This window comes from Podospora bellae-mahoneyi, chromosome 4 (genome assembly GCF_035222275.1).
Source record: "Podospora bellae-mahoneyi strain CBS 112042 chromosome 4, whole genome shotgun sequence".
NCBI lineage: Eukaryota > Fungi > Ascomycota > Sordariomycetes > Sordariales > Podosporaceae > Podospora > Podospora bellae-mahoneyi.
The window spans coordinates 1,275,987-1,298,054 of NC_085883.1; the positions used below are offsets into that span (position 1 = coordinate 1,275,987).

At 52.8% G+C, this 22,068-nt stretch overlaps 10 protein-coding genes across 10 annotated transcripts; 6 read left to right on the top strand and 4 right to left on the bottom strand.

Moving 5' to 3' along the window:
- Nucleotides 1–271: 271 nt before the first annotated feature.
- Nucleotides 272–744, top strand: QC761_403025 (uncharacterized protein; the record flags this gene model as incomplete). Its single annotated transcript, XM_062878580.1, has 2 exons — nt 272–525; nt 636–744. 2 exons carry the CDS (start codon nt 272–274, stop codon nt 742–744), a joined length of 363 nt encoding a protein of 120 aa, XP_062732073.1.
- A 984-nt stretch (nt 745–1,728) lies between these two features.
- On the top strand, nt 1,729–3,961 carry QC761_403030 (uncharacterized protein). The gene is made up of 2 exons (XM_062878581.1): nt 1,729–2,491; nt 2,555–3,961. Exons 1-2 carry the CDS (start codon nt 1,998–2,000, stop codon nt 2,979–2,981), a joined length of 921 nt encoding a protein of 306 aa, XP_062732074.1. The 5' UTR covers nt 1,729–1,997; the 3' UTR covers nt 2,982–3,961.
- A 329-nt stretch (nt 3,962–4,290) lies between these two features.
- Nucleotides 4,291–7,434, top strand: IDP2 (NADP-dependent isocitrate dehydrogenase). Its single transcript, XM_062878582.1, has 3 exons — nt 4,291–5,728; nt 5,927–6,463; nt 6,536–7,434. The coding sequence occupies exons 1-3, from the start codon at nt 5,305–5,307 to the stop codon at nt 6,958–6,960; spliced, it is 1,386 nt and encodes a 461-aa protein (XP_062732075.1). The 5' UTR covers nt 4,291–5,304; the 3' UTR covers nt 6,961–7,434.
- A 165-nt stretch (nt 7,435–7,599) lies between these two features.
- QC761_403050 (uncharacterized protein) lies at nt 7,600–9,813 on the bottom strand. Its single transcript, XM_062878583.1, has 2 exons — nt 9,179–9,813; nt 7,600–9,101 (listed from the first exon to the last, which is right to left on the bottom strand). The coding sequence occupies exons 1-2, from the start codon at nt 9,382–9,384 to the stop codon at nt 7,826–7,828; spliced, it is 1,482 nt and encodes a 493-aa protein (XP_062732076.1). The 5' UTR covers nt 9,385–9,813; the 3' UTR covers nt 7,600–7,825.
- Nucleotides 9,814–9,904: 91 nt separating this feature from the next.
- Nucleotides 9,905–10,963, top strand: QC761_403060 (uncharacterized protein; the record flags this gene model as incomplete). Its single annotated transcript, XM_062878584.1, has 1 exon — nt 9,905–10,963. The coding sequence occupies one exon, from the start codon at nt 9,905–9,907 to the stop codon at nt 10,961–10,963; it is 1,059 nt and encodes a 352-aa protein (XP_062732077.1).
- A 276-nt stretch (nt 10,964–11,239) lies between these two features.
- QC761_403070 (uncharacterized protein) lies at nt 11,240–12,983 on the bottom strand. Its single transcript, XM_062878585.1, has 2 exons — nt 12,458–12,983; nt 11,240–12,372 (listed from the first exon to the last, which is right to left on the bottom strand). Exons 1-2 carry the CDS (start codon nt 12,491–12,493, stop codon nt 11,923–11,925), a joined length of 486 nt encoding a protein of 161 aa, XP_062732078.1. The 5' UTR covers nt 12,494–12,983; the 3' UTR covers nt 11,240–11,922.
- An 817-nt stretch (nt 12,984–13,800) lies between these two features.
- Nucleotides 13,801–15,259, top strand: QC761_0064370 (uncharacterized protein; the record flags this gene model as incomplete). The annotated part of the gene is made up of 2 exons (XM_062872625.1): nt 13,801–14,944; nt 15,193–15,259. Exons 1-2 carry the CDS (start codon nt 14,820–14,822, stop codon nt 15,257–15,259), a joined length of 192 nt encoding a protein of 63 aa, XP_062732079.1. The 5' UTR covers nt 13,801–14,819.
- QC761_403080 (uncharacterized protein) lies at nt 13,860–14,696 on the bottom strand (the record flags this gene model as incomplete). Its single annotated transcript, XM_062878586.1, has 1 exon — nt 13,860–14,696. The coding sequence occupies one exon, from the start codon at nt 14,694–14,696 to the stop codon at nt 13,860–13,862; it is 837 nt and encodes a 278-aa protein (XP_062732080.1).
- A 939-nt stretch (nt 15,260–16,198) lies between the features above and the next one.
- On the top strand, nt 16,199–17,982 carry QC761_403085 (uncharacterized protein; the record flags this gene model as incomplete). The annotated part of the gene is made up of 7 exons (XM_062878587.1): nt 16,199–16,361; nt 16,427–16,535; nt 16,587–16,707; nt 16,763–17,027; nt 17,146–17,274; nt 17,347–17,580; nt 17,636–17,982. The coding sequence occupies 6 exons, from the start codon at nt 16,199–16,201 to the stop codon at nt 17,373–17,375; spliced, it is 816 nt and encodes a 271-aa protein (XP_062732081.1). The 3' UTR covers nt 17,376–17,580; nt 17,636–17,982.
- QC761_403090 (uncharacterized protein) lies at nt 17,971–20,983 on the bottom strand. The gene is made up of 8 exons (XM_062878588.1): nt 19,990–20,983; nt 19,840–19,934; nt 19,657–19,766; nt 19,490–19,595; nt 19,403–19,423; nt 19,287–19,351; nt 19,101–19,234; nt 17,971–19,021 (listed from the first exon to the last, which is right to left on the bottom strand). The coding sequence occupies exons 1-8, from the start codon at nt 20,329–20,331 to the stop codon at nt 18,035–18,037; spliced, it is 1,860 nt and encodes a 619-aa protein (XP_062732082.1). The 5' UTR covers nt 20,332–20,983; the 3' UTR covers nt 17,971–18,034.
- Nucleotides 20,984–22,068: the final 1,085 nt, after the last annotated feature.

Consider the following 22,068-nt stretch of genomic DNA (forward strand, 5'->3'; position numbering starts at 1 on the left):
CATGGCAGCACGACGGGCTGCCATTGGACCTCTAGTTACACCCAGATATGCAAGGGGACATGCATATCAGCCATCCAGATATCACCCAGAGGCCCGCAGAAGGCAACCTCCAGGAGGCTCCGGGGCGCGTACCACATTCAAACTTGCATGAGCCGCAACCTCTCAACCATCTGCACGATAATGATAACGTAGGCGTCCTAGTCACGTTCACACCCACCATCCGCAGAGACAGCAAACGTGGGGCTGCAACAAGGTGTGCGGTGTGGCACCAATGACTGAATCACGAATCAGAAGCCATGCTGCTAACACGAACGGTGCAAATAAATGCAACATTTTGTCACCGAATTCCTTGAGGACTCTCCCATCGCACCACTCTCTGTCAAGTGGCTTTCCAGTCCATCGAGACTGCAGAAGCAACAGTCCCCAACTATGCGGACTGCTCAGCCGCACTCGAATTTCCAGATTCAATGAGCTCTTGGCTCATCACCAACTGTACATGACACTGCACATATATCCTGCGAGGCTGTAGGTACCTTTTGATCTCGCCTGCTTACCGACCGGCTAGAGCGTTTGGACCTATCACGGACTGCCAGGTCTGGCAATTTTTTGCGATTAGTCACTGAACGAATCCTCAGACTTGCCTGCATAACAGCACTGCACCGCCGAGCAAAAGGTACAACGGCCGATGTCAGTTGGCTGATTTCCATCTTGATGCTCCACTCTCTTCGCGGAGACAGCCGCTGAAGACGTATGTCCGGGTTTACAAACAATCCGGGCGCTCCATCTCCAAGACCTCCCTTACGGAGGAGCTTGTTATCATCCATTCGGCTTTTTCCCATCCGCCTCTCACGTCGCAAAGCCGCCACCCCCCCTTCCGCCGTTACTGGATCAAATCGAACAAAGCCTTCGATCGCCTTACTTGCTTCGACCAGGTCTCACATGTGGGGAGAGCTCACTGTTTGTGGATGCCTTCTGGTAAGCCCTGCCAAGGCAATATGCCCTCGTCCAGGAAAGGCATGCAAGTGTCAAGCCAAAGGTGGTTCTTTTGTTGCCGGCTCGGAGCCATCCGCTATTGCATTAACAAACACGCATGTTGGATGGGTGCTGCGAGCTTTGGTTCCTCGCCGACTTCCTGGAAGAGTTAGCTCTCCATCATCATTGGAAGATCATGTTGGGTACTTCCAAACGCTCACCGAAGGTCGATCTGACCCTGTGAGCTTGTTGCGGGACATCTAAGCCTTTAAGCGACACTTAACACAGAAAGGTGTTACGCTATCGTCTTGTTCCCATATTCCTTCCACTGTTAGTCTCGCTGTTCTCCCAAATGGCTGGGCAATTTCCCTTTCTTTTTCAAGATTGCTCCGCCATCGGCGTGGCTGCAATCAATAAACGTCCCCTTGAAGCTTGAAACTGGGCTATGGTGACACTGAGGGGACAATGAGGCTCGCGAACAGCCCCCGCCCAGTATCTTGGGGAGGCAGGGGTTGGGTAGAGACGCAGGAAACGGGCTGCGGGCAACTTTCTTCTACGTCTTTGATGGTGTGTGTCTCTCAGCCTGCTTGCACCATAGCTCTGCCGCGGTATCAGAGATGTCCGCGATAGGAAACCACGCTTGACATTACTTCCTGCTGCATACATTCCCGCCTTACCGCGGTGTAGAAGGTGCCCATTGTCGCTTCTCTGGGTGAATGGTCCGTGATCAATGTATTCGTGGCTCAAGATATATGGTCGGCACATTTCCAGATAGCCACCCACAGGTCTCATCCCCAACTGACTACAGCACGACTACTTTCCCATTCATATACCCTTCCTTACGAAAGAAAGTGGCAAAGGTGGTTCGAGTCTTCGAGTCCGTCAATATCTATCACTCAGCTATTGTGGGTTTTCCCTTTTCCTGAATTCTTCTTGACCACAGGCAGCAGATCGTGCTAATAAACATCAACAGGTTTCTTCAGGGGTGGTTACCGGTGAACAGGACGGTTCAATCACTATACCACATGGACTACCCTTCTTCCTATCTTCAAAGCCCAGTCTTTGATGGCCCTGCCTACCAAGATGGCCCTTGGCCTGTCCCAACAAGTGCGAGCATGCAGAGGAGCAGCTCGCAGTCGACAGCCAACACAAACCTCACTTACGCCTCCAGCCAGTACTCGACCGAGTTATCGTCACTCGGTTCGCCAATAGTCGAGCACAAGGTGTACAGCGAGGGCTGGTCCTCATATCCTCCTCAGCCACAAGACTCGGGTCCACTTGTCGCCAATGCTGGTGGTCATTTGCACGAAGATAATGTCCCAGGACCATCAGACATGCAAATGCTCGCCCCGCCCTACCTTCCATCAGAACCCTACCCTGTTGCCAACTATTACGACTACGACACCACTGATCCCTACGACCCCGCGTATGCCGGCGTCCCGTTTGACCCAGACAACTATGGTCAACAACAGCTGCCCGCTCAGTCCGTCCAAGATGTCGACACATCATATTCAGTCTCGTAGGTTACTATACCACACACCACCAGACCAAACACCTTCTTGCTAACTTTGTTTCTCTGCAGCACCGTCTCGGAAAAGCAAACCTACCCTTGCCTCTCCCCTGGCTGCAGCCAGAAAGCCTTCTCCCGCTCGGCCGACCTTGACCGGCACTACAAACAGGTTCACATAGACGAGGATCAAAGGATCAAGTATCACTGCGACTACAAGAAGTGTCCCCGACACGAGGCGCCTTTTGGCAGGCAGGACCACTTCCGAGACCACCTCCGGGATTTCCACAAGGAGGATCTCCTGCGGAGGAGCAAAAAGGAGGATAGGGAATGGTGGGAATCTAGGGCGCCTCGCGCGGTGTTCAACGGGTGGTGGAGATGCAACAAGTGCCTGGTGGTGAGAGTGGACGTTGAGACGGACGGGTATACCTGTCCTGCGTGTGGGAGCTCGTGCGAGAGCGACAGGATGAGGGTGAGGGAGGCTGCTACCGGGAGAGGGTAGTGTGGTGGGTGATGATTAGGAGGAGAGGGCTCGGTCCTGTTGATGGCCGATAGTCTCTGATGTTTTCCCTCCCTCTTATACGATTGGGCCGCATTATTGTCTGGGTCGGGAGGTTGGTTGCTTTTATGGTGTCTTGTTTCTTTTGCATTATTTCCGGGTGGCTTCTGCGACACATTCTTTTCGTGACGACCGGAGCACGGAGTTGGGGAGCTTTTTGTTTTGTTCTGTTCTGTTTTTCTTTTCATTCTTTTTCCTATATCAATGACGGTCATGATGATGATCACCAGCAAGAGGCCAGCCGTTCGTTACCTTCCTTTTCGGGATGTGGGGTCTTTTTTTTTTTTTTTTTTTTTTTTTGTTTTGGCGTTTTCAGGGACGTCCTTGCTTTTACATGGATCATCATCAGAGATGGCCGCCACTGGTCTCTTTCAGGCTGAATTGTCAAGGTGGACAATGAGGATCCTGAGGGTTTGGAGACAAGGAGGCGATGAGCGGCTTCCAGCTCGAGTGAGGAGGCTCATAGGGAGAGAGCCTTTTCTACACGTTTTCAACCACGAGGAGAGACGCACATGTTGCTGTCCCCTATTGGTGGCCTCACGGCCGTTTCAGCCCATCTGCAAAGCAGTTGTTTTTGCAGATGGGCTGTGTACATTGTATTTTGTACCAACGTTTGTACGTTATGGGAAACCATACATGGGGAGTTTAAAGAGGATAGATCGAGATCTGGCATTGGGATTGGATGAAATGGCATGGCATAGGTGGTGGTCGATTTTGGGGTTGAGGAAGATAAGTACTTCCCCGTTGTTGGTATAGGCACATATTTGTCGTCTTTCTTTTCGAGACATGTCGTCGAAAGTGGATCATGCCGCTGGTTCTTATACTGGGCCTGAGCAAGGGGTGATCTCTTCACCTACCTAGGTAGCCATTGGGCTTCTGGCCTTTGTTTCATAGAGAACACAGAAGAGACTTCCTTTGCAATAATGCATTCGAGTGGGAAATAAGGCTCCGCGCGGCATATGAAGAACTTGATATCTTTTTTAAAACAGAGCGAGTCGTTGCATTGGTGGTGGAGTGTTGCGCATGGTGTGTCTCAAACGGACCGAGAATATGGAAAAAATGACGATTCATTGATCCAAGGCGTTATCGATATGTAAGATTTGTGGATCCGCATGGTTGAACATCCCGAATTCGGGGCAGAAAAAGATTTCTGTCCAGAATTGGAGATGAATGAAGGCTCACCATCATTCCTGCCGCTGGCAGCAGTCAGTTACTGAAAGCATATATAAGATCTGCCTGTCATCCCCCACCACAGCGCACTTTCTCACTTGGCTGTTCAGTGGTGCTTTTTGTCGCTCCATCTCCTATATCCGGCGATATCCGTGACTTATCGCCGTTTTCCTGTGCGTGCTTTTTGGCCAGGCGCCGACCCCACAATTCACGTTGCTGGACAAGGTTTCATCGGCGTGTGGGGGGATCGGTCCCCTGTACCGGCGTCTCTCAACCCCGCTTGCCCCGCTCTCTTAGGGTAACATGCGGGAAGAGTTTTATCCTTTTGGTCAACAAACTCGCGAGCTTGAAGCGCAACCGGTCTCCCGTGTGTCCCGTCCATCCGCCCAAAGTCCACGGCCGACATTCTGCATTGCTTGCTGCTGCTGCTGCTACTGAAGATATCTTGCGTGCCTTACTGTATGTACAGGCCTGCCAGACACGGGATGATCAACGGGCGTGCCACTGCCAAATTAAAAAACATTAGGCTCTAGGCAGGGTCCCTGCAGCTGGCAGAGCACAAAGGTGTTATCGCTCCCATCCATCCCAGAATATACATATATCGTCGATCCGGCAGCTACTGTTCGGTGACAGGGCCGTTTTTCGCTTCCCTCACCGTTCTCGCCGCCGTCATCGCTCTCGCGGGCCCCCCCATCCACCACCTTTAAACCGCAGTGCCTCTCGTGCCTATCGCTCAGTGCCGCTCCATCTGTCCAGGACCGACCTTGTGCTACCTTGCCCTACATATCCATCCCGCTGAATACCGGGCGCTCCCAGTCTCGCCGATCTCCTCTTGTTCCCCTCTGCCGGGCGTCATTGCCGCGGCCCACTCGCGACAGCTCGAAACACCCAATCAAGCCCTCAGCGGCGGCTTCATCCTCGGCTTTCGTCGCCATTCTGATTTGAAGTGCAGCTCCGACAATCCGACAAGCTGCCACCGCGGGTCGGTCCGGGCGCGAACAAACCCCCCCTTCCTGACTAAACCTACTACCTCTTTGATACATCGCCCATTTTGCCCCTCTCGACCCCCCTCCCTTCCCCTCCCCTTCTTCTCGTCATGTCTTCCATCGTCTCCTCGGCCCTCCGTGCCTCTTTAACTCGTCCCTCCTGCTCACGTACTGTCTTCACCCCGGTCTCCAACACCGTCCGCATCACTTCGAGAGCCACTCCCGTAACCCTCATCCAGCACTACAGACGCACAATGGCTTCCGCCGCTAAGATCAAGGTCAAGAACCCCGTCGTCGAGCTCGACGGCGACGAGATGACCCGTGTCATCTGGCAGGACATCAAGGACAAGTTCATCACCCCCTACCTCGACATCGACCTCAAGTACTACGATCTCGGCCTCGAGTACCGCGACCAGACCAACGACCAGGTCACCATCGATGCCGCCGAGGCCATCAAGAAGTACTCCGTTGGTGTCAAGTGTGCCACCATCACCCCCGATGAAGCCCGCGTGGAGGAGTTCAAGCTGAAACAGAGTATGTGTTTTTCTTTTTCGAGAGCCCCCTTGAGATGATGTGCCTTATATATCTGTCATGCCCTGGGGGGCCGGTGGGAAACTATATCACAATAGAGTTTGCCTCGGCCCGCGGGAACCATGCCAAACAACATGCCTCCAGAAAATAAGAGTTCGGTTCGGCTGACGGTAACCCCTTTTTTTTTTTTGCTTCTGATAGTGTGGCTCTCCCCTAACGGCACCATCCGCAACGCCCTCGGCGGTACCGTCTTCCGTGAGCCCATTGTCATTCCCCGTGTTCCCCGTCTGGTTCCTGGATGGAAGAAACCCATCATCATTGGCCGCCACGCCTTTGGCGACCAGTACCGGGCCAAGGACTTCGTCGCCCCCGGCCCCGGCAAGCTCAGCATGGTCTACACCCCCGAGGGTGGTGAGCCCCAGGAGATCGAGGTGTACAAGTTCCAGGGTGGCGGCGGTGTCGCCCAGACCCAGTACAACACTGACGAGTCCATCACCGGTTTCGCCCACGCCTCTTTCAAGCTCGCCATTGACAAAGGCCTCCCCCTATACATGAGCACCAAGAATACCATTCTCAAGAAGTACGATGGTCGCTTCAAGGACATCTTCCAGGAGCTCTACGACACCCAGTACAAGGAGGCTTTCGAGGCCAAGGGTATCTGGTATGAGCACCGTCTCATCGACGACATGGTCGCTCAGATGATCAAGAGCAGCGGTGGTTACATCATGGCTCTCAAGAGTGAGTTTTGGCAACCATTGGGACCCTGAAAAGGCCGCCGACCGAACAAAGAAAACTGACATGATTTTCTAGACTACGATGGTGACGTCCAGTCCGACATTGTCGCTCAGGGCTTCGGCTCCCTCGGTCTCATGACTTCCGTTCTCATCACCCCCGATGGCAAGACCTTCGAGTCTGAGGCTGCCCACGGCACCGTCACCCGCCACTACCGTGAGCACCAAAAGGGCCGGGAGACCTCCACCAACCCCATCGCCTCCATCTTTGCCTGGACCCGCGGTCTCATCCAGCGTGGCAAGCTCGACGACACCCCCGAGGTCGTTGCCTTTGCCGAGGCTCTCGAGAAGGCCTGCATTGACACCGTCGACGTTGATGGCATCATGACCAAGGATCTTGCCCTTGCCTGCGGCAAGACTGGCCGTGAGGACTACGTCACCACCTCCGAGTACATGGTCGCCGTTGAGAGAAGACTCAAGCAGAGCCTGAAGGAGAAGCTCTAAGCAATCACGATAATCAAACAAACAGAAAAAGCCCGATGGTCAAAAAGTGGCGCAAACGTTACGAGGAAGGCTGTCCCAAACCCGCCGCGGAGGAAGACGAGAGCAGGGTTGCATCCACGTTGTCACCAGTAAGCCGTAACTGAGCTGGCTGAACAACAACCATAGAGGATAGAAAACATGAGATTTTCGCCTCGATAAACTGGGGAAAAAAAAGAGGAGGGTCATCATGACATGTCTTTTGAGTTTGATGCTACAGCACAAACAGGCACATGTTGTTTTCCTTGTTTGGGAGTTGGTAACCAGATTTATCACCAAATCGGGACGCCAACTTCAGATGTATATTGCCGAGTTGGGATCTACAGTACACTACAGGCTCCCTGTATATAAATGAGCACTTGAAGACAACAATCTGCACATATGTGATGTATTGCCTGTACTCTGGCCCTGATCCACGCATTGAAATTGAACACAGAGAAAGACACCCATCGTTTCTAAGCCTTTTATTAACTTTGCGCATACATTGCCACAATCTCTATTTTCCCCAACTCCCGTAATGCACTGTCGCGTTTCCCAGTGAAAAGAATTCCAGGAGCAAGATAGCATAGTTTACATGATACGCCCTCCCACCCCATACGCCCCCGACGACTGGTTATCATCCTATCTCCCCCCGTCGCCCGATGAATCAAGCTGATTCTAATAGAGCCTGAGTGTCAAAAGTCCCAATGAGATACGTATGCTTGGTGATTTCCTGCTGATGATAGCGGTAAGATCACTGCAAAGAAACAGTGAAGAAAAGAGGTCAAGTTTTTCCCTGAGAACGAACTCCTTTAAAAAAAGATAAGGTAAGAACAATCCGATGCCCTCCTCAGTCGTCAACCTCTTTCTTATACACCACCGACTCCCCATCGCCCGATCCACCACTCTTCCTTGACCTCTTCGTTGACTCGCTGGGCGTCGCCGCACCGGCATCTGTCCCACCGCCCTCGCTCTTACGCTTCTTCTTGGTCGGCCGGCTGGACCCCCCCTTAGGTCTATACCCCGGATCATCATCCGCCACCCTCTTCCTCTTGCCGGCGGCACCGCCAGTGCCCTTCCCACCACCGGAAGCAAGAGTAGGCGAAGCAAGAATACTCGCCGCCTCGCTCATCTCCAAATCATCACCGCTGAGCTCATCTTCGACAGCAGCAAGCCTATCCGCCGTGGCCCTCCTGGCGGACGCGCCCTGGCGCTTGGTGCGAGCTGCTGCCGGGTCGTTCTTGCTCGCGGTACCAACCCCAGAACCCTTCGCACCGCCGGAAGCAAGACTAGCCTGCAAGGCATCATAGCGTTTCAACGCCTCTTTCGGGCCCCAGATTTCACCACCACCGTGCTCGTATTCGTAAGCGGCGAGCTTCTCGGCCGCGGCCTTCCTCGCAGCTTGGGCCTGGCGCTTAACACGAGCGGCTGGGTCGTTCCGGACTTTACCACCGCGGGAGCCGGGGCCGCCTCTCGAACCTGGACCTCCGCCGCGGCCGCCCCGGGTAGAGGAGGCGGAGTTCGGGACGGCAATGACGGAGTCGTCGGCGCCGTTTCTGGAGTGGTCGTCCTTGTCCTTGGTGCTGTCCTTGTCGGCGCCAGCATGGTGCTCTGTGTCTTGGAGGAAGGTGTTGGGCGCGTTTTTACGCAGCCAGTTGTGCACGGATACAGGGTTTCGAAGGGCGTAGTCGCGGGAGGTCTTCTCGCGGGAAGCAGCCGTCTCATCGGGGTGGGCTAGGGGAGCGAGGGTGGGGAGCTGGTCGGTGTCGTCGAAGAGGCGGAGGTCGAGCTCGTAGAGGTAGTTATCTACATCGTCTGCGGTGAGGAAGGAGGGGGGATGGGGGGCGCCCTGGAGGGGGTCGACAGGGGAATCTCGGCCTGCTTGGAGATCGGAGACGAGGTCTGGGAAGTGTTCTGCAGCGGCAGCGTAAGGGATGTGTGGGACCTCGCGGAGGAGCTTCTGGAAGGATTTGGCGGGTTTGGGGCATCGGTTTGGCGTTGATGGTCTGTCCATGTCGAGGCGGAGAGCGTCGTCATCGACTGGGGAGTCCACGCTAAGGTCAAATCGCTTCTCGGGCGGAATCTGGGCCGAGTTATTGACATCTAGAAGGGTATCGAGCAGCCGACTTTTGAAAGATGATATTAGCAGGTGTGTACCAAATGGAGATGGACCTAAGTTGGCTGGACCAGTCATGTTGCTTACTCGTTTTGGATCGCGAGCCTCTTGGCCGTGGCCAGCGCCTTCTGCTCCATCATGTGAAGATCCTCGTTGGCCTTCATCTTGTCATCGAAAACGATGCGCATCTTGCGATACTTCTTTTTCCATGACCGATATGATGGCTTTTCACTGGTGGTTCTGACATTGTGGCCATCGTCCTCGTCCTTGATCCTGCGCGCATCGGCCTCCATCGCTGCTTCTGGAGGCGTGTCCCGCCCGCAATCGTGGTGTTGCTAATTCGTGTAGAATGAAGTTCACGGAAGAAGACCGATTGAGAATATAGGTGCAAGGCAACCGGGTTGTGCGCCTGGCGTGTGGATCCGCGAAAGTCAAAAAAGCAGCAAGGCAGGTGAGCTTGTTCTCGTTTTTGGTGATGTGCTCTCTGGGCCTGGAGTTTGGACGCTTCGCAGTTGGAACTTGGATGGCGCGTTTTGCCCTTTGACAGCCAAACCCCTGAAGTATAGTGACTTGAAATGGCGGGCGCAAACCGTTAAATGGGGCGTGCGTTTGAAGTACCGGTACTTTGCAAGGCGGCACAGCTCCAGCCCAATCAGATCTTAATCAATCCCTGGTAGCATTTTCGAAATCTCAAAACCTCGCTCTCAAGACACCACCCGTCCCTCACATATTCACTTCTTCGCTCAGCCGCCTCGAGACCGAAACCTAGAGAGCCACTGGCAGTAGTATATGCTTCGCAACTTCATTCTAAAAATGACCGAGAACGCAGCGAAACGCCTCAAGACGGACAGTGGAGTGGTTGCCATTGGCACTCACAACGGTCACTTCCACGCTGATGAGGCCCTCGCAGTTTACATGCTGCGCAAGCACATCCCAGCCTACGCCAACGCCAAGCTGGTCCGCACCCGTGATCCCAAGCTTCTCGACGAGTGTGACATCGTCGTCGACGTCGGCGGCGAGTATGAGCCCGCCCGCCACCGCTACGACCACCATCAGCGCAGTTTTTCCACCACCTTCCCCGAGCGGGCCACCAAGCTGAGCAGTGCTGGTTTGGTCTACATGCACTTTGGCAAGCAGATCATCGCCCGCCGTCTCAGTCAGCCCGAGGAGAGCGAGCAAGTTGAGCTCGTGTGGAATAAGATCTATCAGAGCTTTGTTGAGGCCCTCGATGCCCACGACAACGGCATCAGCGCCTACGATGCTGCCGGTCTTGCTGCCGCTGGTTTGGAAAAGAAGTTTTCGGACGGTGGTTTCACTCTCGGCGCCATGGTTGGCAGACTGAACCCCAACTGGAACGACCCAATCCCCGAAGACCCCGTCGCCGCCCAAGCAGCTGAGGACCAGCGCTTCGAGCTTGCCAGCCAGCGCATTGGCGAGGAGTTTGACCGCGGCCTGGACTACTTCACCTCGGCCTGGTTGCCTGCTAGAGAGGTCGTTGCAGAGGCTTTCGCGGCGCGAAACGAGTTCGACGCTGGTGGCCGCATCATGGTCCTCAAGAAGCAGTCTGCCCCCTGGAAAGATCATCTTTACACCTTCGAGGAGCAGAACCCCGAGGCCGGCAAGGTTCTTTACGTTTTGTACCCCGAGAAGCCCACCCCCGACGCCAAGTGGAGGATCCAGTGTGTACCCGAGACCAAGGACTCGTTCCAGAGCCGGAAGCCATTGCCTGAGGCCTGGAGGGGTTTCCGCGATGAGGAGCTTGACAGCATCTCTGGTGTTCCAGGCTCTGTCTTTGTGCATGCCGCTGGCTTCATCGGCGGCAACAAGACCTTTGACGGTGCTCTTGCCATGGCCCAGAAAGCTCTTCTATGAAGCCCAATCTGCCAGGAGTTTGAGACGTTGATTAGCCCATTGCTGCCCAAGCGGGGCTCTTGTGATTGAAAAAGGATGGGCGCATTGGGGTTGTAGGCTGCCATAGAGATGCATTGTGTCACTACATACGGCCATCAAAATTGCAAGCCGCCGAGGTCAAGACAGGTAGTTGATAGTAGCTTGGCTGCATTGTCTTTGTCCCCCTCATCGACCACCCCCAGTGAGTTCACGGCGTTGATCAAGTCCGTGGATAACCAAAGGAGCTCGCACTTCTGCAGAGAGCTCAGATTACTTCTTCCTATCAATCTCGAAGGAATCGTTAAAGTAATACATACTTTAAATAAAAAAAGAAGTCAAAAAAGGAAAGAAGCTCAAATTTGAGGCTATTACCTTGTGTGCGCATATTCAAATTTCACATCCCAATGCTTCTCCAGTCTCGAAACTCACACTAGGCCCGCATTCTGTCCAGTAGTTGGCTGAATCAGCTTTCCATTTTGAGCGTCAATATTGACGAGAAAACGTGTGGCGGGCGGGCTTGGGGGTGCGAAACAAACAATGAACCCCCCGCAGCGAAACACCACCCAGTATGTAAGTTCCAATTTTCAATAAATTCAGAGAAGATAAGACCAATGCCCTTCCTCGCTCTTCTCTCCCCATCCCTTCCTACATTGTTCGTCACGATCGTTCATACATCAAACAGCAACCAACATCCGCAACAGGGAACCCGGGCCCTTTCCCCCAACCCAAAGAAATACAGAACGCCCGCAGACACCAACAAAAGAGTTAAAAAGAAAATAGCAAGCCCTCATATCTCGTAATTTGAGTTGCCTCGAGTGCAACAGCCTCTCTCTCTCTCTCTCTCTCTCTCTCTTTTCATCTTTCTGCCTTCGGTTTCCCCCCCTGTTGTCCAGACCCCTTCTCTGGCCATCCTTGGCAGTAATCACGTACAAATTGTGTGTTTATCGTCTAGTCGGAAGCTCGTCCTGAGCGGTAGGTGTAACAGCCGGCTCAGCACCAGCCTGACCGTTCTCTGCACCGGCACCAGAGACCGGGACACCCTTCTCGAGCTCCTCGGCACTGGTCTCCCGGTTAAGAAAGCTGCTCTCTTTGACGGGGCTGCCGGCCTGCATGCTGACATTGTGATGCTGATGGTGATGGTGGGGATGGAGGATGCTCCCAATGCCGTTGGGTCCGCTGACAGGGCTCGACAGATGGGGGATGTTCTCTGGAACGGGGTGCTGGCTGCCAACGGAGCCCGTGTCGACGCTGTCGCCCTTTCCGGCCTTGCTCATCGCGTAGTCGCCGCTGTCAAAGTACTTGCGCTCCTTGAGATGCTTGGCGAAGTGGTCCGACTTGCTGGGGAGCTTGCCGTAGAGCCGGAAGAGGCGCTGCTCCTCAGGGGAGAGGGACTAGGTGGCGGAAGAAAGAGTGTCAGTTGGATTCTGAATTCATCCCTATCCAGGGACAGGAAAGGCCATGGGAGACTGAACACACCTGGACATCGATCTTCTTCGCCTGGTGGGGATTCATGATTGCGGCCTGGCTTTCTTTGGCGAATGGACGGTTTCGTGGTGGTTGCTCAAGAACAAAACTGAATCGCTAAAACAAATCGAAGGTTCCTCGCTCGATATGTGTGTGTGTCGGGATGTGATGGTCGCGATGGTGAAAAAGAGACTAGACGCTTTCCCCTAGATGGATTTGCTGAAATGGCGGGTCAAGGTTTTGATTCTTGTCTGGTATTCTTGCGTCAAGAGAGGGGCACGATCGAGCTTCTGGACAGGACGGGAGGTGGGATGTCACTTCGTTCCGCTTGGGTAGAAGCGGCCCGGGTGGGGAGATTGGCGCGCCAGGCTGCTTAACCACTGGTCACCTGCTAACAATTGGCACTGCAGTGCTGTAGGTACTTATGCTCACAAATGGGTGGCTGGTTGCTGGGAACCTCAAAGAGAACGGGGCATTTAGTAAAAAGAGGAAGTAAAGTAAAAAGCTCTTTGTTTTGGAGGTTGGAATGATAAAAATTAATCAACTCTGAACAGGAACATTGCCTTGGAAACGTTCTGATTATAATGGCCCTCTTATGTTTTCCAACTCGCAGGTTCATTGACCCAAACCCAAACCCGGGGCATCCGCCACCCACCTTGATATACCTCGCTTTAGGTAATCCTACACTGGACCTGCCTACCTGATACCATCTGATCACTTCCAAGAAACTTTCGGGCTTCACAATTGCTCTGCAACACCGCCGACTTTATGCAACACTGTTGAGGGAACTGGGCATTCCTTGCACCTCTCTGTCGTCTGTTATAGAGATACTTCCAACCTCATAATCAACCACGGGACGTCAGCCAATGGAAAAAGCACGAGCCACATGCTGCCCTCCGCTCCCTGAGCCATCCAACCCATGAACAGGCTACCGTCTAATAAAGACTTGCGTCAAACATCTCTATTAACTCGATCCATCATCACGCGATACATGTAATCCCAAAATGCAACAAAATTTAATCTCTATGTTTGTCATGCAATGTGATCTCTGTAAATAAATTCTACCATGTTTCCCTGGCTCTAGCTCTTGGCAACATGTCTGGTCTGGAAACAAGGCTCGCCAGGGAGCGCCAGTGCGATGAGCCTTGTCATTCTATGCATTGTATTTTCTGTCAATCAGGCTATAGTGATCAAAGAGACGGTGAATTTGACGTACTTCAGGTGTACAAAGCCATCCATGGCCTTGGGCGAGTAGCTAGAGCCGTGGACGAGAGCAAACTTATTCCTTGTAGTAACACGCTACACGCTTGGCCACGAATTCCCAGAAAAGACTAATAACCAGAGAAACTACATTGCATTCACCCATTCATGGAAAGATAATCTAACCAGCCACTCTACTCGGCTGGGAAAGCTGTCACAGCCTCGCCAGCCTCGAACCCATAGGCTCCAAGTCTTGAGGCTTGGAGGCCGGGGTCAACTCAACAACAACCCCTTGTTTTCCTTCCCTTTCAGCCTTGAAGTAGATCTCTTGACAGTCCTCTTCTCCGACTCCATTCGCAAACTGCACCACCAGAAAATCAAGGGCTGTGCCAGGCTTCCCAACAGCCACCATGGGCGCGTGCCAAGTCCCCGCACCGTATGTCACAGCTTGCTTGCCTGTGGCAACGAAGGCACGCAGTCCGCTGAGATCAGGAAGTCCCCTGCCAGGGAGGGGGCGGGGATAAGAGGCTCCTGCTTGGTCTGTGGTCGTGAGATTCGCTGGAACTGGCAAATCTGCGTCTGCATCAGCGGGTGGGAGGGTAGGCGCCACGATAACAAGATAGTGCTGATTTTCAGGTGCCGAGAGAGGGATAAAAGTCTGGGTTGTGAAAGGATGGCGCTCCAATACACGCACAGGGAATGCGGTAGCTGGTGGTGGTGGTTGTGACGGTGACGCGGACGAGGTTGGGATACTGATCCGTGAAGCACAGATGAAGATGTTCATTACCGAGACCCCTGGGACGGCACTGGGAGCCTGGGGGTAGAGGTTGATTTGGCGAGAGACATGTTGATATTTAATGGCTGAGCATTGGTTGGCGGAGATTCCATCAAAGGGGAGTGAGGGTACTGATGTGGCAGAGAATGGGTGCAAGTCTGGTCGAGGGTTGTTGATCACGTCCCCGAACGGAGCGAAAGCTTCCCGGGTGAGGGGTACCGCTTCGAACACCAGTTTTGGAACAGTAAGCGTGATGTTCTTGGTTGGAGAAGGCATACTGAAAGATCGAGGCGCCAGTTACCCAATTTCGGTGATGAATCGGACGCGGCAACGGTGATGTTGACGACGGTCCCGGTGTTACGGTCGGTTTATTGAGTGGCTCCTTGGAAGTAACAGAAGATGGTGGGGTCTGCGGCCCCCTCCGAGAGGCATATGGCGACAGATCGGAGCATTTTCTTCGTGCACCAATACCATCACACTAGCCTAATCATCTCAAACAAGAAAACCACTTTCCAAGCAGCTCGGTAATTAAATTCCTTATCGTTTACCATGGTGCGTTGCCAATGTCTCGTCTCTGATTGAAGCGGCAATGCGTGCCACACACTCTACCAAAATAACAACTCAAGCCCGGGTTCCAAAAGACAAACATCGGCTGTCACTCTCTCCGCACAATACATTTGCGGTTCACGTTATGGGGTAAACAGACATGGGCTCTAGGTAGGCGGGTTAACAATCTCTACCTGTTTTAGACGTGCTAACAATGTTGCTTAAGACTCATGCCGTTGTTTGTTCAGAGTAGCCAGCTCCCAAGGACCCCATACATCCATGGCAATCATTGAGCAAGTGTCCTCACATACTCGACAGACATGGGCATCTATACAGCTGCTTCAACCAGTTCTGTAGTCTCAAATCACATCCGAACACCCGGGAGGGGTTTCCTATTTTTAGCCTCGCCAATGATTATACACGGAACGGCAATCTCACGATTTTGCGGCTACCAATCCCTTCCGGTCCTCAATATCGAGCCTCGGGGTTGGGTGGACAAGGACCCTGCGATAACGTCCACCAGAGGCGTCATCCATCATGCTGGCCTCACCACGGAGAGCTTTTCCGTTTGAACAATCCACACCAGAAACCCAAAGCAAGAACTGGCCGACAGCGGTACCCGCCTCCTATATATTGAGTTGGACACCACAAGTGATCTCCAGGCCCTTGCGGCCGGTAACAGACGAGCTCGGTTAGATTGTCCATATCATCATTACTCATAATGAATATTACATGACAGGAGACAAAACAAGGTCTTCTGCCAGGCGCCCCTCCGCCATGTTGCCGGACTTCACACCCAACACTCCCTAGGATATTCGGGTATGTTAAGTCCCACGCAGCGGACATATAATTGTCAGCTGGGATAGGACGGCTGCTCGCAAATAAGAGGCTATCTGCTAAGCGGGCGTGTATTGCAGTCACTAGGGCTGTCTTCTAACAGGCTGAATGCAAGTCAATATTATGACTCTGCGATGCAATATGGTTCTATCTCTCACTGTTCCAAACACCCAGGTATCTGGTCCCTTGGAGACAGTGGCCCTTTCCAGTATCCCTGTCGGAATGGCACCGAACTAGTTAAACGATAGCATTCGATGGCAACGAAGTTTGAGTGGTCCCATAGTCCCGGATCAGGGCAAACGTTGATATAAGTTAACACAGCCCGAGTCCCTTGCGTCCGCCAGGATTGTCAGCTCTCACGGCTACCGTAATCCAGCTCTGTTGTTCTAAATAAGATGGGGCAAAGCAATTTGAAGTGTCTCTGGGCACTGTTCATGTTTCTGGCTATCGGCTTCGGTTCCGCGTGTACGAGCTACGGTGTTGACTATTCCAACGGAGGCGCATATTACATTGACGGCTCATCGAACCAATATTTCAGTTTCGTCACTATATTTCAAGGTAGGCGGCTGCTTGGGATGAGCATGACGACCTGTAAAAGCAGACGTGCTGATGTTGCCCGGCAGGATGTAATCAAGAGTCGATCAGCCCGGTCCTCATCGGGCCAGACAACAACCAATATGCGTGTTCAGCCATCAGGACCGAGCAAGCCGGTGTACAAGTCACATCGACCTGGTAAGAAAGAACGCTGTCCAGAAAAAGAATTGCGAGTTGAAACTGTGCTAGTGGCATTCCTTTCTCGGCCATGAAGTCAGGGAACTGGAAGATTATTCTATCCGGAACCCAAGTTTCATCACAACGCACCTTCTCGGTAACAGTCGGCACGCCTGAGACTACCTGGGTCACGGTAAGAAGGGTGTGTTCAACCACATGAAGATCATCACCTAACAAGACATCTGCAGGCGACACCAACCGTTGTTGTCGGCGTTACTACTACAGCAAGAGCCTCGACTGTTTTGACTACCATTGTGCAGACTCAGACTCTGATCATCGTACCCCGAACCGTTACTGCAGCATGTAGCGGACCTACCCGGACAGTCACAAGCTATCCACAAGCACCGACGGCCACAGTCAGATCGACGGTCACCCGGACAGCAACTGATAGGCAGATAACAAGTTACTGGACCACCATAGTCACAACAACAGCAAAGTGCAATTATCCTACCAGTACGTTGTATTCCTGATCTGGCAGGTGTAAGAATGCTGAAGCGGCCATCGTGGTGTGGCGAGAGGGACGAGAGAAGGCTCCAGCGAAGACACTCCGGTTCTAATGTCACTGTGTTAGGAAAACGAGATGTAGCTGCGACTCCCGCCGCACAGGTCGCCGCAATCACATCGACATACACACAAACCACATATACAGTCACCAGGACAACTACGACAACTGTTGCTGGAAGGGTGACTACCGAAACTGGTGAGTTCCTCGGCTGTCCTAAAACGCCTTCTTTCCTTCATAATGAATGTATGCTAACCCGAAGTAAAACAGTCCTTCGAACTACGACAGCCACAGTGTAAGCACCCTTCCGTAGCAACAGCACTCTCCTCGCTCTTCTCTTCTGACAGCTAACACTGGTCTTTCCTCCAGCACCCCTCCGCCATCAACGGCATGTGTAGGAAACGCACCTGGTTCCACTGTGACTGTTATCAGGACAAAGAGCGCCGTAACCGAAACGAACGTTGTATATTTAACGAGCCATCTGTCTGGCACTGTCTGGGTTGGGTATGTGGCTGCGTTACTCCATTTTACTGATACGTGCTAACAGTATTCTCTTTAGCCAAACGCAATACACTACAATTTCCAACCCTGTCAGCGCTACAGCTTGCTGGAGAGCAGGTGGGTGGTATGGAAAGTAGTAGCCTACGACATCCACATGAGCACTTTAGATCCTCGGAGAGAGATCTGCAATTGCCTGACAATTGTTTGCGGGCATGTTGAAGGATTGTGAATAACATTATCCTGGCACTTTCTGATACGCCGCAAAGGTTGGAGCATTCCATATACTTGATCATCGTACAACACTGCCCATCGGATTTTGACGATAAATGTGTCCAAGTACTCATGCACAACACTCTTCCAGTTCCATTATGGGGAGAAGCATTTAGTGTTAAGGGTATAAGTAAAGACTCTTAAACCAGGCCCGTGAATAACCATGTCTGTGATCGTGAAGTTGACTTCAAACACCGTCATCTTCATCGCCTTCAAGCCATATCTCATGCCCATTACCCTCGTGTACGAAGAGACTTGCCACAATCCCACCTATCGCAATTGCGCTGAGGCACCAGAATACAGCACCAACAACGCCCCGTGCCAGACCCTGCCCATACAAAAACCCTCCTAAGAAGGGGCCCACTGTCCTTGAAAGACTCGAGACGCTCTGCCCAATGCCATGCACTGTCCCCAGTACGCTTGGATGCGGCGTACAATTATTTACCAGAATCGTCTGAGCAGGCAGTGCAAATGTCCGGCCAATGACATGGAAACAAAGCACGCCCGCGATGGCAAGCCACACAACAAAACCATCCTTGGGTGCCGGCGGCGGAGAGAAAGAGGGGACCAAGCTCAGATAAGGTGCGATGAAGTAGGTAAAGGGGAAAAAGAGCAGAAATAACCGCCAGCTCCGGACGGTGCCGAGCCGGGCCGAAAGCCAGGGATAGATGCCAAGCTGGAGAGCAATACCAAGAACACCCAGGATAGCCATGGCCATGCCGACTTCACGAGGATGTAGACCGAGACCTCCAGTGAATATAAACGGAAGATGCCGCTGGAAGGCGTCGGGTGATTCTGGGCCTTTGGCTGGATCGTAGACTGGGGTTGAGAGAAATACGAACCAGAGTGAGTTGAACGTGCCCACGTGAAGGGACAGAAGACAGCTAGCTGTGAACGTGGAGACTACGTTTGGCGTGAAGATGCGGCGGAAAGGGAGTCGTTGTGTGTAGCGTCGTCTGGCATATTTTGGCTTGAAAGGGGCTACATCTAAAATGGAGGACTGCTGGGAGTCTGCGCCATGGGTAAGAGGGTGGGTTTCGATATCGATAGTGGTAGGGTCTTCAGTGGAAAGGCGTGAGTACCCCCCCTTGGATCTCTTGCGAGATACCCACAGTTTTATGCTCTGTCCAATTTCCAAGCCTCTATCACGTTGATCGGCGCAAAGGTCAAGTGTCTGTGGAGAGTTAGTATTGGTGAAAGGATAATACGATGAGCTGGGTCACAGCACTCACTTCTTCGAGAAATAGCCACACAAGAAGCATAGCACAGAAAAGAAAGATTGCCGAGAGGATGTTCGGGGCAGCATACGGGAACTCATGGAAGAACCATACGTCTCTGAATAGGGATGGGTAGCTACTTGCTGGATCGGAAAGGATACCACCAAGTACTGCAGCCAGAATGTGTTAGCGAGCACCCAGAAAGTCCTGCTTGATACGTACTCGGTCCAATGATAGTCCCAATGTTGAAGGTCATTGGAAGTAGAAGAAATGCTCGCGACTGATATCTATTATACCGGTTAGAGCTCGCCCACCGTGCCACTTGACTGTAAGCATACTTTTTCTCCTGTACCGTTTCACTGATCCTGCAAGATAAAATGGATATTAGCGAGATGATTGGGTTGTTAGCAGAGGCATTATCCTACATGGTTCTTAACACTCCCACGTTCCCATTGGTGATCCCGCCGAGAGACCTGAAGAAGAGGGCTTGCCAAAAGGTGGTCGAAAAGCCAAATCCGAGGCACGAGATCACTAGACATAAATATGATGAGCCAAACTGCAACAAGGTGATGGGTTCTCGGGTCAGTCTTACTTGTCCCAGCAAGGCCAATGAGCAAGACGGTTTTGCGCCCAAACCGGCGGGAATCAGCAACTCGACCCCACATCATTGATGTCACGAACTGAGCGGCAGTGAAGCTAGCACTACATGATGCCACCGGACAAAGTCAGTCTCGTGCCACTTGCTGCCTAGTGGTGGTGGTTTACACATGAGGACTGGAATAGCACGAACTGCAAGATGCCTGCCTGGCTTGAAATGACAGAATCTGGCAGGCTTGTGTCAAACCATTTCAGTTGATAATACATATATGACTACAGCTTTCTTAGCCAGGATCCAACGATCGTTGAGATGCCGTAGAAGCCCTACCTGTAATGAAGTCTGCACAAGTGGTTCACTCAACCTGGCAAGGGTGATAAAGGTGAGTTGGTCTTTGCGCGGAAGGTCTCTCCAGGCGACCGTCTTCGCACCAGAAGGAGTCTGAGAGATATTGGCGTTGAGCCCCGAAGGTATCACACTGGGCATGATTCCAGCGATTGATACGGTGCTGTTGGTGCCGTGACTTGAAGCAGAAGACTCGGCTTGTAACTCCGAGTCGGAGAGCAACCTGGAGTTTATGGATCCGTCGTCTTGATTGTCGCCAGTAGAGTAGCTTGCTGGGGCCGTGGCCGTGGTCTCAACAGCCCCTCCATGACCGGAATTGCTACTCATGAGAGCTCTCTCGTGGTGTTGTCACTTCCTGGCCTACACCCTGCCCCTTTGTCTTTCGAGCCCCAGCAACAGTGTCACTGCCCAGCTGTGTCGAACTTCCTGACCAGTTTTATAGTAAAGAAAGGTAATGGGGGACTGTAATCATCAGCGGGTGGGAGAACAAGGAAAACCATGTATTTTCTGGTGCTCTATCAGTCGTGGAATACAAAGCCAAGTCATTAATACCACCTTCTCGTCAATCAAAATCCCATCCTCTCATCGCATAACCCCAACCTACTCTCGGCACCGCTGGCGGCATCAACAGAATGCATTGGAGAGAGCAAGGCTGGTGGCAAGGGCGTGACACACGCAATCATCTCGCCTGCCAACGTCAACGAGGACCCACTATCGGTCCCGCAGCGGACAAAAGGCTAGTCCGTGCGGCTCATCAACGGTCGGTTACCTAGCTTCCGATGACCGATCGATATTCTGGTATCTAGTCTTCCATCAACGGATGCATGATCGCTTGCTCTGTTTTCTTTGGATACTTTTACCCAGACCGCTAGAGGGTGGGAGAACCGACATGTCGCTAAAGGAGGAGCGGGCGGAAGGTAGGTGAGCGACAGACGGCGCCCAGTGTTGATCACAGAGCTTGAGCTGATGAACCTTAGAGCTCTCCATCTTCTGGCCGCAATGGCTCCATGCTTGTTTGCTCCTTCTGGCAGACAATAATACTCCGCAAGATACTCCGGCGCCACTGAGATGAGAGCACTGCCTCGACCCTCCAACCAATGCAATATCTTCCTTCCCTGTTCTGCAACTGCAGAGAATCTGGTGCAAGATACGGTCCAATGCCTAGTAGCCCAGTTTGGTGGTTTCAGGTATGTTCGCCGTGCCACCCAAAATTGCCACAGCTGGGTTATCTGGCCGAATATTTGATACGTGGATCACGCGACATGTCCTGTGGGCGAACAATCTGCCGTGCCGAGTTCGGTGGTTTAGGCCCTGCCCGCCCGTCCCTGATGAGCAACTGACCACCGCACGGCCGGACTTCCGGAGGCGGGCTCCTCGAGACACCATCACCGATCACTACCGGCAGATCTCCCGTCTACGGTCTTGGCATGGAGTTAAATGGGTGTCCTTCCAGGTTGTGCTGGTTCCGCCTCACCGCAGCATTTGTCCACCCAGGTGAACACCTCCGGGATTGCCTTGCATTTGTGGGAAACAGGGAAACCCAGGTATTGAGAAAAGACGATCGATCTCCGAGTCTAGTCCGAGGGGTCCTTGCGGCTTTTTTTCTCACCGACCTGTCCCATCCTTTTCCTCTTCAAAGCATCAGCTGCGTGCTCAGGCTTTAGCGATGTGATGTTGGGTGGAACTGATGCCGGCTGTTGTATGGTCATTTTGGTTTCGTCTAGCACCTACCTTACAACCATGTTGCAGGCTTCTTATTCTGCTTTTGGTTCACTGTGTGTCAACGGTGTAAAGGTACATGTTGGTTTCTGTGGTGTTGAGGAGTGGCAGTCTGATGGCAAGGAACCGGGGCAAATCAAAGGCGGTGCGGACGGGCTGGAGTTTGCAGCGATGGGGAGAAACGGGGTTAATCTTCAGCAGGGTCTGCCCATCGCGACAACTTCACCTGGTTCTTCCCTGCCGCCAAAACGCGAGGAGCGAGCCCGGTTCGCAGCCTCCCCCTGGTTAAAGGCGGGTCTTTCTCGAACCCTGTGGAATGGGACTAGCCACGGTCTTTTTCATCTT

Coding starts and splice junctions, on each gene's coding strand:
- QC761_403030 (XM_062878581.1), top strand. CDS start 1,998: ATGGACTACCCTTCTTCCTATCTTCAAAGCCCAGTCTTTGATGGCCCT. Junction 2,492..2,554: donor GACACATCATATTCAGTCTC/GTAGGTTACTAT, acceptor GTTTCTCTGCAG/CACCGTCTCGGAAAAGCAAA.
- IDP2 (XM_062878582.1), top strand. CDS start 5,305: ATGTCTTCCATCGTCTCCTCGGCCCTCCGTGCCTCTTTAACTCGTCCC. Junction 5,729..5,926: donor GGAGTTCAAGCTGAAACAGA/GTATGTGTTTTT, acceptor TGCTTCTGATAG/TGTGGCTCTCCCCTAACGGC. Junction 6,464..6,535: donor TTACATCATGGCTCTCAAGA/GTGAGTTTTGGC, acceptor ATGATTTTCTAG/ACTACGATGGTGACGTCCAG.
- QC761_403050 (XM_062878583.1), bottom strand. CDS start 9,384: ATGGAGGCCGATGCGCGCAGGATCAAGGACGAGGACGATGGCCACAAT. Junction 9,102..9,178: donor AGGCTCGCGATCCAAAACGA/GTAAGCAACATG, acceptor ATCTTTCAAAAG/TCGGCTGCTCGATACCCTTC.
- QC761_403070 (XM_062878585.1), bottom strand. CDS start 12,493: ATGAATCCCCACCAGGCGAAGAAGATCGATGTCCAG. Junction 12,373..12,457: donor CGAAGAAGATCGATGTCCAG/GTGTGTTCAGTC, acceptor TCCGCCACCTAG/TCCCTCTCCCCTGAGGAGCA.
- QC761_403090 (XM_062878588.1), bottom strand. CDS start 20,331: ATGAGTAGCAATTCCGGTCATGGAGGGGCTGTTGAGACCACGGCCACG. Junction 19,424..19,489: donor GTGGGAGTGTTAAGAACCAT/GTAGGATAATGC, acceptor TTGCAGGATCAG/TGAAACGGTACAGGAGAAAA. Junction 19,022..19,100: donor TTTTCTGTGCTATGCTTCTT/GTGTGGCTATTT, acceptor AACTCTCCACAG/ACACTTGACCTTTGCGCCGA.